The sequence below is a fragment of the Antechinus flavipes genome, chromosome 6 (genome assembly GCF_016432865.1).
Source record: "Antechinus flavipes isolate AdamAnt ecotype Samford, QLD, Australia chromosome 6, AdamAnt_v2, whole genome shotgun sequence".
Classification (NCBI taxonomy): domain Eukaryota; kingdom Metazoa; phylum Chordata; class Mammalia; order Dasyuromorphia; family Dasyuridae; genus Antechinus; species Antechinus flavipes.
Window position 1 is genome coordinate 45,480,420 of NC_067403.1, and position 14,809 is coordinate 45,495,228.

A 14,809-nucleotide genomic window follows, 5' to 3' on the forward strand; every position below is an offset into this window, starting at 1 on the left:
TTTGATATAGATTATACATGTACAATCATACAAAATGTATTTCCAATTTAATCATTTTGTGAGAGAAGACACAGATTACAAAAGAAAAAATAAACATGAAACAAGTAAAAAAATATTATGTTTCATTCTGTATCAAGACTTCATTACTTCTTTTTCTGGAGATGGATAGTATTGTTCATCATAGATCTTTGGAATACTCTTGAATTATTATATTGCAGAGAATAGGTAAGTCATTCACAACTGATTGTCATATAATATTGCACTTGCTATCTGCAATATTCTGGTTCTCATTCTACTTTATATAAGTTTTTATTAATATTTTCAGATTTTTCTGAAATCTGCCTGCTCATTTTTTCTGATAACATGACAATATTTCATTCTAATCATATATCACAACTTATTTAGTCATTCCTCAATTTATGGGTGTCCCTCATTTTTGATTTTTGCCACCTCAAAAAAAGAGCTGCTCTATTTTTTTCTACAAATACCCTTCTAATTTCTCTAAAATCTCTTTAGGATATAGACCTAGTAGGGGTATTGGTGGTTCAAAGAGTGTGTAGTTTGATATCCCTTTGGACATAGTCCCAAATTGCTCTCTAGAATGGTTGGATCAGTTCACAAGTCCATGCACTATGACTTGCATCCCACTTTTTCCATATCCCTTCCAATATTCATCATTTTCCTTTTCTATCATATTAGCAAATCTTATAGATGTGAATTGGTACCTCAGAATTATTTATTTTACATTTCTCTATAAATTAGATACTGTTAAAAAGGATCTTTATCTCATAAAATGATAGGATCATAGATCTTGACTTTGAACAGAACTCAGACTAGATAACTGAATTTAATCATTTTACAGGTAAGTAAACTGAGGCCATGGAAGCAAGATTGCATAGGTCTTGGGCATGACCAATTGGATTTGCACCAGTACTTCTGAATTTAGCACCAGTTCCTTTTCCTCTGTATTATGCTTTATTCCAAGAAAAACTATGCTTTCCAATTACCCAGTTCATGTCACCATACTGTTCAACAAGTAACTGGCCATCTTTTGTTGGGCTCTTAAGCAGAATCTGGGACTTTTTGAAACTTGTGGATGATCCTTTATATTCAAAAGACCATAGAAAATGGTTACTTTCTTCAAAAGTCCTGAGATGTCCCTTGTGATAAGAGACTTATGTCTTTTATATATCAGTAAATTCAGAAATTCTTTTTCTTCTCTTTCTATTGTATTCCCCTGTTCTGGCTTGATCCATTAGAATGCGAGTTCCTTGAAAATAGGGATTATATTCTTACTTTTTTAAATCTCCAATGTTTAGATCAATGCCTAATTTGCTTTACTTCTGGATTATTTTTTCCATCTTTCTAAGAAAACAAGTCATCTCCTTTAATAAAGCAGATTATGAAGCCTTTCTTTCTTTCATACTCTTGTCTAGAGATAGTATTTCTAGAATTTGGCATATGCTAAAATGTAAAATGTTTCCGGAAGAAACAAAAACATCACTCAATGGTTCTAGGTCATTGATACTGTTCTTCAGTTTTCACATTGTTTGGAAGCAAATCTTGTGCCCTCAGTGACTTCAACGGGCAAAGTTAACAGGTTAACTTTTTAGTTGTCACTCTGGGACTTGCCAAAATGTGTTCACTTCTAATCTGCTCTTCTCCCCTGGTAATACCTAATTGCCCCTAGTTGTAGCTTCAGTCAGCAAATGTCTTCTCTCTTTTAATATCTGTTTTCCACCCCACTTCCAATCCTTAGGTGTCTCAATGTTTATAACCTGTCAAAGCCTTTTTTTTTAACAATTATTTTCCTAATTTATAGTTTCTCAATTATAAATGATGTTTTAAACAAAGGAACGTTGTTTAAAATAATAAAAAATAGTTTGAAAGCTGATATTATTTGAATCAACTCACTTGTTATTAATATGGATTAATTAATACAATTAATATAAGAAATAGAAGAAAGAATAGAATTAATAGAATTAATTAATAGAAAAATCTAAGTGAGCCAAAAACATTTTATTCATTTGTTTTTCCTCTGATGTCATGGTAGATGTACGGCTCAACGTTTAATTGTAAAGTGTCCCAATTAATGATGAATACCTTCAGAGGTTCCTGCTTGTGGATGACTGTCCATCAAAGTATAAGAACCAAAATGGCAATGTGCTTTTTTTGGAGTAAGTGAGATGTCTCATTGGAGGTGAGGCATTAATAAACCAAATTTGTTAAGTGTTTTCAAGAAAGAATTCTTGTTAAAATAATAAATGGACTAATGCCTTTGAAGATACCTTCCAACTTTTATATGCTATAATATTATTATTCTATAACATAAACAGTATTAAATGCTTCGAATATTACAAGAAAGGAGAGAGCAAACATTATTTTTAATTGTTTATTTCATTAAAATTTCTCAATTACATGCAAAAAATTACCAGTGTTTTAAAAATGTGAATTCAAAATACTCTTCATCCCTCCTACCAACTGCACTATTTTAGAAGGCATGCAAATTTAATACTAATTATACATCTGAAGTTATATAAAACATATTTCTATATTAGCTATGATACAAATAAAATAAAACAACAAAAATAAAGTTTTAAAAAGCTCCTCATTCTGCACTCATGTCTTTATTTCTCTCTCTGAAGGTTTATGTTTTTATTATGGATTCTTTGATGTTGCCTTAAATTATCCTTTGTATTTTTATTTTCCCCAATTACACATTAAAAATAACATTTTTTGATTATACATATACATTCTTTTTTTACACATTATGAATCATGGTGGGAGAGAAAAATCAGAACAAAAGAAAAAACCACAAGAGGAAAAAAAACAAAAAACAAAAAAGGGAACATGACATAGTTGATTTACATTCAGTCTTCATAGTTCTTTCTCTGGAAGTATATGCATTTTCCATTCAAAGTTTATTGACATTCCTTTAGATTACTGAATCGCTGATAAGAACTACTTTTTTCATAGTTGATCATTGCACATTCTTGCTATTATAGTGTACCATGTTTTCCTGGTTCTGCTTGTTTCACTCAGCATCAGTTCATGTAAATCTTTTCAGGCTTTCTAAAATCAGTTTTTATAGAACAATAAAACTCCACTGCTTTCATATACTATAACTTATTCAGCCATTCCCCACCTGATATGCATCTACTCATTTTTTAATTCTTTGCCAACATAAAAGGCTGTTAAAAACATTTTTTGCACATTTGGGTCTTTTCCTGTCTTTTATAATTTTTTGGGTACAGACTCAGTAATGCCATTGCTGGATCAAAGGGCATTCACAGGTTTATAGGCCTTTCTTTAGGCATAGTTCCAAATTACTCTCCAGAACAGTTAGATCATTTTACAGTTGTCTTAGATGGTTTTGATCGAAGCAGTTGAGTCTTTTGCAATTGATCATCCTGATGATATTGCTATTACCTTGTAAAATATTCTCCTGGTTCTGCTTATTTTATTTTACATTGGTTTGTATCAGTCTTGGTAGGTTTTTCTGAAATCATCTTGCACCTATTTCTTATAGCACAGTAGAATTTGACAATCATACCAGAACTTCTTCGACTATTTTTCAATTATTGGGCATTTCTTTGATTTCCTTATTTGTCTTATTTGACACCATAAAAAGGTACTATAAATATAATTGTACAAGTAGGTACTTTTCCCTTGTCTTTGATCTATTTGGGATATATAGATATAGTAGTATTACTGGATCAATGGATATACATAATTTTATAGCACTCTGGGCATAGTTCCAAATTGTTCTATTCCACTGATGTACCATTTTATTTCTTAGCCAAAATTATATTGTTTTTATTATTATCATTTTGTAATATAATTTGAAACCTGGAACTGATAGATCATCTTCCTTCACAATTTTTTGGTAGATTCTCTTGATATTATTGATCTTTTCTTCCAAATGAATTTTAGTACCATTTTTGGTAGCTTTATAAAGTAATTCTTTGGAAGTTTGATTGGTATGGCACTGAATAAATTAACTTAGATCGAAATGTCACTTTTATTATATTGGCTTTGACTATTTATTACTCATTAATAATTCTCTAGTTGCTTAGTCATAGGTCTATTTGTGTGAGAAGTATTTAATTGTGTTCACATAGTGCTTGAGTTCATCTGGGTAAATAGATTCCCATGTATTTCATAATGTCTGCCTTTATTTTAAATGGAATTTCTCTTTCTATATATTATATAGAAATGCTGTGGATTTATTTTACATTCTTCAACTTTGCTGAAGTTATTAGTTCAATTAGTTTTTAATTGATTCTATAGCGTTCATTGTAAGCATACCATCATATCTTCTGCAAAGAGATAATTTTGTTTTCTTATTGCTTAATTTTATTCCTAATACATTTCTTTTTTCTTATTGCCATAGCTAGAATTTCCAGGGCAATATTGAATAATAGTGGTGATAATAAACATCACTGCTTCGTTCCTGATCTTACTGGAAGGCTTTGATTTATCCTCATTACAGATGATGCTTGCTCTTTTAGATAGATACTAATTACCATTTTAAAAAATTTCCCTTGCTTCCTATGCTTTGTAATATATTTAATAGGAATGTGTTGTATTTTGTCAAAGGTTTTTCTGTACAGTTTGATAAAATACTGTTATTATCTCAAGATATGGTTGTTTTTGTTATTGATATGCTTAGTTATGCTAATCTCTTTTCTAATATTGAACCAGAACTTCATCTTTGGTATAAATCTCACTTGGTCATAGTGATATATTGTAATTTACTTGCTAGTGTTTTATCACAAGTATCTGTATAGTTTTAAAACCACATTAGTGTATACTTTTATGATTCTCCATTGTTGGGTTGTAAGAGTTTTGAAAAGACAAGAATAATTATTTTAGACATAAACCCAACTATTTGTAGAGTTATACACCTTGATTTTCAGCAGTTGAGCTGTGAATAGGTTGGCTTCAAAATTCCCTTCATAAAGAGTTATGTGAAGATAACTAAAGTAATTGATCTATATGTCCCAGTTACAAAAAATTTAAAGTTGGGAACTGGAGGATTCATGGAGAGATAGTGTTATTTTGTTTGAACTCCATCACAGAATGGTCATGACTAATGGAAAATCATTGTTATTCTTATTTGAGGGGGGCAACAACCCCCAATTTATTATGGATGGATGTTTATGTAAACATAGTCACCAAAATTAGAGTATGTTTTTTAAATGAGCATACAACTTAGGTTATGTTTATTAAGAAAATTCCAAGCATGTCTAAGTAAAATCCTTTATTTATTTCCAGTTAAAGGACTGTGTAGAGGGCAAAATGACAAAAATGAAAAGGATAAGGTCTTAGTCATCACCTTGCCCCCATCCCGCTTCATTCTGTCAGATTGTAAAGTTGACAGAGTGAAAGGAGAAAAATTAGGAGACAACTTTATTCATATATATATATATATATATATATTATATATGTATACATACATGCACATCTGCAAACACATACATACATATATACATACACATATATATATATATTTATACACACACACACACACACACACACACACACACACACTACTGTCATGACCATTTGTTCTTTTTGACAGTAGATGGCCCTTGAGGATCTTTCTGACCCAAGAAGCTATCAGTTTTTGAGGTTTTGGCATTTTACTTCCTTGTATAAATAATAATTATTGAAGTGTTTTTAATAATAACTATTATTTATGTAGTACTTTAAAGGTTTGAAAAGTGCTTTATATTTGTTATCTCATTTGTTCCCAAAATAACCATATGATATGAGTATAATTTTATAGATGAGGAAAAAGAGTGAGAGGGGTTAAGGTCACATATAAGTCTGCAATCAAATTTAGGTTTTCCTGATTCCAGGTCCATCCAGCCCCATATCCCACCACCTACCTTCCTGTTTGGTAAATTTATGTTATAGATAATGATTAGGAAAATTAAATTTCATTGAAAAATTAAAGTGGGAACTCAAGGAAATATCTAATTCTGAGATCTTGCTGTAAATATTACTTATCTCTATTTGCTTCTGACCGTTTTTATGGTTTCTTTTTTCATTTTAGGTCTTGGACTCTGGATATTTGTGTTATTATTTTTAAACATTTTTGAGGGAGACTTTTTTTTTCTTTTATCATTTTTTATTTTTTTTTAAATTCTCCTCCCTTAAAGTAGAGCCATCTACTTCTTGGAGTAAAGAAGAGGGAACCGAAGGACACATTTCATTTCACTATTGAAGCACTCATTGCTGAGCAATCTACAAGTCACAGTACACAGCCATGTGGTCATCACAGCTGCTATTCTTCATGACGCTCTTTGCACCAATTATTCATGGTAAGGATATAATGAAGATATATATGGAATGGATCTCTTCTGCTCACTTAGTCATAAAAGATTCTTTTTCAAGTCAGCAAGCTAAGATTCAGCAGGTTGACATCTGCTGTACATTAATTCCAGGTAGGCTTGAATCAAGGCCGAGTATTTATACTCTTAAATTGCAAACACAAAATGACTTCAAGATATATTTCCTGAAGTGCACATTGAAATATATATACCCATAATGTATATACAGTTGTATTTGTCTTATGAATATATGTATACTATTCAGAAGTTTATCATTAGTACTCCTTGCTTAATGAATTGCATTTTATGAGAAAATTTTGTTTTTAATGATTGGTTATTTTGCATTTACATTGGATAAGAACCCAGTTATACATTTAATTAATTTTTACTTCAATGATCTGTGATTCTGTACCTGTCAATGATCCTTCCACCAATGAAAATTATGTTCTTTCTAAAACTTGATAATCATTGAGAGTTTCTATGACCACTACCTTCCTACTTCTCCCCCAAAAAACCACCACCACCAACAACAAAAACAACAAAAACAACCTGTAGGAAACCAGAAATAGCTAGTTAGGTTAGTCTGCTGTTGACAGACATTGTTGATCCTAAAATGGAAATTTTTTCAATTTGGTAGGATCTGAATGAGATTGAATTCCACCAATACAACTGTTGAGAGTCATGAGTTATTTGCAGAAAAGAATGAGGCATCAACTTACAACTTTATTGTAAATTCTATAAAAAAGAATCACCCACAACTCTATGATTGAAAAACCAAGTAAATTTTAAAATTCTGAGATGATTGTTTTGTATTCCTCTTAAAAAAAAAAAAACAAATTTAAAGGTACTGTTGCTAACAAAAGCTCTCTGGTTGTTATGTTTAGAATTAATAAGAGTAATTTGCCTTTATTATTCAAAAACTTAGTGAAATAGTCTCATTGGGAAAATACACCTCTACCCTCTTGAACACTTTTCTCAATTTCTTTAGTCAGCATCCTTTTTTTTAACACCACAAATTTGCTAAAAAGAGATAACTTTAAAAAGCATCTCTTAATAAGAAAACATTTAAATGAGGCCAAATTTTACTATAAAATTCTGATTTTTCTAAACCTGTGAGGTGAAGGATGTTTTACTATAAAATTCAGCAAACCACAGCTTTTTGTCAAACTCTAGAGATATTTCCAAAATTAAAAATGTTTTACAGTAGAGTACAACTGGGATGGCACGGTAAGTAACATAGCTTATATATCTCACATAATTGAGGTTAATTTTAGTAATATGGAAAGGTGGACACTTGTATTTTCCATTTGCTGACAGAATACCAGAGAAGAATCGATGGATGAAGTGAATTTCTTGTCAGTTCAGCTCATCTTTGTTTTCCATTGTTTATAAAAATCCTATTTTAACAAGATTGTACCTAAAAATATATTTCCTGTTTTCAAAAATCTATTCTGTTCTAATGAAATATTAGAAATTCTAAACAGTAACACTAGCCTCAGCTATGTCTGGTTAACATGTATTATCCTACCATTAGAGCAGTCATTCAAAATTGGATTTTTCTTCCAAAAGGTGTCTCTTAAGCATATAATGTATCAAAACTTTACAAGATGCCTTAAAAGATGTAATGCCCTAAATAACTTTCTTTGAACTTCTAGTTATTAATTTCTGGCATGGCATAAAGGAGGAAAATTTATACTTTCTACTGTAATTGAACAGATCCTGGGTTATATCCAAGTTAAAAATGGATTCCTAGTAGATGGTGAAGCCCTTCATATGTTCCAATTTGTAGATGACATTGTTCTAATTGCACTGAGGTGTGTAACATTGCAAAGCCTTTTAAATAAGAGCCATAAGTACTCAAAAGACTATGGTCTAATCATCCACTTAGGAAAAATAAATTGAACAAATTGGGTGAAAAATACCTGTGTTCCCCATGATGACATCAAGTTGGATTACCTGTGGATAATCTAGTGATTTTATGTTAGTATATTTGTGTATATGTATGGATGTGTGTGTAAAGTTATTTTGGACTCAGAATTAAGTACAAGAAGTGGAAGAAGAATTGCCTTCAGGAAATTGCAATCTTCATTTAATGACACTAAACTTCATTTATAAAGAAAAGCTCATCTTCTTAATTCCCATATTCTAGTAGCCCTATATGTACATGTCATGGAACATTAAAGTTTCTAGAGAATTAAAAATGAATTATCATTCAAGGAACAATATAAAGCTTCATGGCAAATGGGATTAGACTATTACACATTACTAATAAGAAGTTATACAAAAGAGAATTGAAATAAAGGATGCTATTAAACAAATGTAATACCAAAAAATAAAATTGAGTTGGTCCCATGTCAAGCAAGAAGGATAAGCATTAGATGTTCCTTGTAATTCATTGAACATCCTTTTGATGTCAAGAGGAATTAGAAAAATGAGTGGATGCCTTCACTCCAAATTCAGAGAGAGAGAGCAATGGACAAGAGTTATATCCTAGAGGGAGACATGAAAAGATTTGAAGTCTGAATGGAAGGGACTATCATTGAAATGTTAGATCTCATTTGAGAACTGGAATATTTTAATTTCTTGAAAGTCTATATAAATAAACAGCAATGTACCTGGTACAGGAAGGAACCCTACTTGAGTCACCAGTAATAATATAGTAATATATTTGTTAGAAGAAATTATAACTTTTATTTAAAATTGAGAAATGGAATTTGAAAGACATATATACTTGCTCAAGTAAGACCATTTGATATTTGATGAAGGATTCAGATGATTGCAATTAATAAAGTTGTTCTAAGAGCAACTAAGTGGATAGAGTGCTAGGCTTGTAATCAGGAATACCTAAATTCAAACCTGGTCTCAGATACTTACTAGTTCTGTCACCCTGGGTAAAGAAGTTAACCTCTGTTTTTGTTTTTTTGTTTGTTTGTTTTGGTTCTTGTTTCCTCATTTTCAAAATGTGATAAGTCTCCCATAGTTATTGTTGAGAATACTTGTAAAGCATTTAACACATAGTTTAGCACAGATCAAACATTATATAAATATAAATTTTAAAAGTGTTACATAATAATAATAAGTATTATCATTGTTATGTTGTTACTGAAAAGCAACCTGAATCAGTTGTAGTATGAGTATTTAGATTTTTTTTTGTCATGCTATTTTGAAACTAGCTTCAACATTCATTCTAAAATATTTAAATGTGAAAACCCATAAAATATAAGCTTGCCATACTGTATGTTGGGAAGTTGCAAACAAAAAAAGACTATTGCTATTTTAATCTAGATAAGGTTTAGACTGGGAGTTGAGGGAGTAGTGCACAGCTTAGGGGTAGAACATATGATTATTGCTGATGGAGAGGTCTTTGCTTCCTATCCAGGTGCCCTCTACCAGCTGCCTATTATGGTCGTATAACTTAAGCTTCTTGCAAAATGAATTAATTTCCTCAGAACATTGCCTGAATGAAATCTCCTGTTGGCTGCTCATTCATTGTGCATAATGCAGAAAGGAGAAGACAGCCAGCAAGAGCATTCTCCTGACAGTGTTTTTAGTGCATTTAAAGAAAAAAAATCTAGATTTCCTGTTCTGATGGTAGTTGTCTGGATTATGTGAAACTGATATTGAAATTCAAAAGTTGCTAAATAAATGAAAATATAGAGTCTTTGAATTTCAGAAGCTTGCAGGGCATTGTTCACACCCCTTTTGTTTTCATAGATTCCCAAACATATACAACTTGATCTAAACAGATCCAATGTAAAATGGACTAGAGAACTCCAAATAAAATAAGAGTTCAGATGGGAAAGTTTAATATAAAGTAACTATAATATTTATAAAAGATCAGTTTTGTCCTGAAGTGATATGTGAATAGAGAGAGTAGCCCTGGCAGGCACAGATTGTAGAGAGTGGTTCTTGAGTGCATTAAAAAAAAAATTTCCCCCTATATAGTAGGTCTGTCTTTTGTCTCACAGAAGCTTTATTTGAAAATTATTATTTTGACTTTTTCATCCTGAGTATAAAATTATTTATGTCAGTGATTTTAATTTTCACTAGATTGTTTAGAGCAAAAGAGTATGTGAATATTCATCTACTTTTGTAGTTTGGAGAAATATATCTAGCATATCTAGTAACTTTATGTTTTGAGATTTTTTTTTATGCATCAAAGCAAATATAGAACTTTTCCCAGTGGTAAACATTTTATACTATTAGCATTCATAATTATATTACAATTATATTCCAACATTATTATCTAACCAAAATTGATTAAGCCTTTTTCAAGTAAATGGATAACTAAATATTTATATATACAAGTATGTTTGTGTATAATTGCTTATATATAATCTACATAGAAATTTTTCATATGTGGTTTATACTCAGTAATACCTATATATTGTCTGTCAACCCCTTTCTACCTCTCTATATATTTATTACTACATATAGTTTGATATCAGCATAGATCTGATCAGTTTAATTTAATTTTTATTTAATTTATCAATTTGATATTATATTTCAATATATGATCATATTATCTTATAATATATAATATATTACAATAATTCTATTTAGAAATTGTCATATTTTATGATATAATTGTGATTTTATATAATATAATAAATAAAATAAAATATTTAATATTTAATTTAATTATGTTTTAAAATTTAATTTGATAATCATATTATCACAGAAGATTTAACTAATGTGCAACATTGCATATAATGACAACACCTTCTTCACTACCACGTGTATCTATTTCTCTCTGTGTGTGCATTTTCCTTCTTCAGTGTGCTTTTTTCTCCTTAACTTATTATTCATTAGTTGTACATCATTCCCCTGGATGCAACGAGAACCTTGCTATCCCAGCTTACATTCTGCACATATCTGATTTCTTCACTGTCTTAAAAAAATAACCATAGTGATTTATGTCTGCGGTATACTGCTTAGTCAGGAACATTTAGAATTTCCTGAATTCTTGGATTTGTATTATGTAGGTGCTGTCATTTTCATTTGAACTCCATGGGTTTCTTTTGTGTTATGTCTCAAAGTCTTATGGCTGACTGAAAAGAGAAAAACAATGGCCATATATCTTTGAGTTTGTTCCTATTCAACTGCCTATGGATTGTTTTGCTGATAGAATACCAGGGAAAAACAATTAAAATTTTAAGAAATACAAGGTATCCCAAAAGTCTTGATGACATTTTAAGTTTTATAGTGTTCCGAAAGTCTAAGACAGTTTTAAGCTTTGTTAGTGTGTATATATATATACACCCACATATGTATTCAGGTATGCATTAGACAATATAGTATCATAGAATGAGAATTGGTCTGAGATCTCTGATGACCTATGTGTTAAATTCCAGTCCTTGTCATATATTGATTATATAATGTTGGGAAAGTCACTAAAACTCTCTGTACTTTATGTACCTTTTTAAAAGTTGCCAAGAAAATTGTTGCCCTGAATTGGTAAGGGGAATTTCATGACTCAAAAGTGCTTAAATTAAGGAAATCACATGTTTAATCCCTATCGCTAACACATATAAATAACAGAGATAAATGTATTTGTATACAAACATATATAAATCTCCTTAAGAGAAACTACTTACCTTGGTTCTCTATTTTTTTCTCACAAATTTTTCCCCTGAAAGTGTATTTTTTTTTATTGAAGATTCTCTTAGCACCCTTGGCCTTCACAGAATATTTTGATTTCATATATAAAGTCAATCTCTTTGGTTCATCTGAATATATCAAGAAACTTGGAACGTATTTATCATTATGGATATAAGTATCAAGAAATTGCCTTTAACTGATAATTTTAGTTGTAACAGAGTAGACTTCACTCATGTTGAATGAAAAAACTTTATACACAAACACCTATCTATAACTATATATTTTTACTCCAGCTATGTATAAATATAGACAAAGTAGATGGAACACATAACATAATTATATATATTATCAAAGTAATTTTTCATTTCTGCATATGATTTAATAAAAACTGATGATTTGAAATCATTTGGGGTTCATTTTATACTTCAGGTAAAATTATATTAGTGAGAGAAGGTTGCTTTAATGCATTTTCCTTCATTACCTTTTTCCATATGATTCACAGAATATATGTTTTATTCATAGTGAAATAGGGTCTTGTGATGTAGGCTCTATTTAACATTGTTGTTTTAAGAGATTAGATACTCTTTAAAATATCCAATGTTTGCTAGGCTAAGTAATTGGTATTGCATACAGTATCTCCGTTTTTATGATCTTAAAGAATTTTTTTTTTTAACCTGGTAATAACACACAAGGTTATTGTGGGCAGACACTACTGAATTTTCATTAGATGCACTGTACTGCTGGATCTTGGGGAAATATCCAGTCATTGAATTGATTATACAAACTAAAAGGATGTGTATGATATTATTTTCTACTGCCCTCTGCAAGGCTTTATTTAAATGTTTTTGCTATATAAACATGTTAAATAAAAAGAATAAAAAGCTATCTATGAATCTTATTGTAAACAGTCTGAGAAGACATAAGCAGGGAGTCATGTACTTTCATTTCAGTTATGTATATATAGGCAAAATGGATGCAACATATAACATGTAATTACATATTTATTATCAGTTTTTTTTATTTCTGCATGTGATTTAATAAAAACTGATGATATAGATAAAAACTGATGAAATCACTTTGGTTTATTTTACACTTCAGGTAAGGTTATATTAGTGAGGGAAGGTTGCTTTATTGAATTTTCTTTCTTTACACTTTTCCATTTGATTCACAGAATACTCTGTATCTCTAATTCTGATCCTGTGACATTTTAGGTTATACAAATGTGATAGAATGTAAGCAATCCTTACCTACAACACTAGAGTGTTTGGGAATGAGGAAGTATTTATAATATACACTAATTTTACATTTGATTATAAATATTAAAATTTTCTGCCACTGTCTCCTCATTTACTTCTACACTATAAAAAAGTCTTCCTTATTTGCTTTTTCTACATGAGACATTTTTCCCATTCTTCTTTTTTTTGGTGAATCCCTCTTTATTTTATTTTCAGTAGGATTTTTTTCATCTGTTTCTCTTTTACCAAATTGACTCTTTTCATAGTTTTAGTGCATAGCTCTTATTTCTTTCCCCAGGTTTTATTCTACCTTCTTATTTGATTAAAAAAAAAAAATAAACTTTTCTGAGTTCTTCTAGGAATTCTTATTCAGCTTATCTCCAATTCACATTTTTCTCTGAAGCTCTGTTTGTGTCTATTTTGACATCAATCCCTCTTTCTTATGTCTTTATCTTCCCTATTACCATATCTCTGTCACCATAGTATCTTTTTATATTCAGGTTTCCCCCAATTTATTTCTTGATGTTTAACTATATGTTAAAATTGGGCTTTGTTAGTTTGATATCATCAGATTAGTTCTGGGGCTCTATATGCTTTCAGTGCTTCCAAAATTGAATAAATCAAGTAGAAATGTGGTCACTTCTCATGAATTAAAATAATTGATATAATTGACTCGAAATGAAGAAACATTAGAACATTTGGCATTCCTAGTAAGAAGTAAACAGAAACATCTCATTTCCCTACATTATTTGATGTAGTTCTAAAAGTATTAACTAAACAATGAAACAAGTATTATTGAGCCTCTTAAACTATTAATTTTGTAATTCATTTCAGAGTACTTGATTTATGTGTTTTTTTTCCATTTCTTATTATTTGTATGAGAATGTGATATTGATTCTTAGAATTGTAAACTTTATTCTAAAAGAATAACCCAAGAGTCTCCTGACAATTACTACCTAATTTAAATGGCAAACCTCTGTGGGAAGGAAGGTTCATGTCCATATCAGTTGGCTGGTACACTTTAAGAATTGATTGATCATTCTTTTTTTCTTTCATCCCTAAAGTCACCCGTGAATATCTTTCCTTCCTTTCTAAGTAATGATTTAATAGGTAAGCAAATAGGTAGGCCCATGTCACCACACCTGCCATCTTATAAAAAATCCTTTAGTTAACTCACTTTTATCTCTATGAGCCAATTAGGAAGTCCTAGGGTTTCATAGTATTCAAACAGTTACTGTGCTTAAAAATGCCAAAGAACAGATTTTTGAAGGAGAAGCAATATAAAATATCTATTTATCCATTTAACCCCATTCTGGAACCCTAAAAACTTAAGGAACATTTCTTTAAAATATTAAAGATAGAATTTTACTTATACAAAAAGAATAGGGAGAAAATAAGCTTTGGAATTTCAATATCAGCTCAATATGGCATAAAAATGTAAAAGCCCAAAATACCCCATTCCTATCTTGATATTTCAAATACCTATACTTAGTTGGTATTGAAAAATTGTTTATTGAATGAAGTGGAATCATCTAGTCCAGAGGTCAACTAATAATTGATCTTGGTTAAAATCTGGTCACCACTTTTTTATTACCTTAGAAGTTAGAATTTTTGTTCATATTTTAAAATAAAGTT

At 30.2% G+C, this 14,809-nt stretch overlaps 1 protein-coding gene across 9 annotated transcripts in view; it reads left to right on the plus strand.

Annotated features, from left to right (window-relative positions):
• The window catches only part of ADGRL3 (adhesion G protein-coupled receptor L3), a 905,707-nt gene that overhangs the window by 324,958 nt on the left and 565,940 nt on the right, over positions 1-14,809 (plus strand). For all 9 annotated transcript variants that reach the window (XM_051964507.1, XM_051964499.1, XM_051964500.1 and 6 more), the window contains exon 3: positions 6,062-6,329. In XM_051964507.1, the coding sequence (XP_051820467.1) occupies positions 6,275-6,329 (55 nt within the window). In that variant the 5' untranslated portion in view covers positions 6,062-6,274. The remainder of the gene's footprint in view (positions 1-6,061; positions 6,330-14,809) is intronic.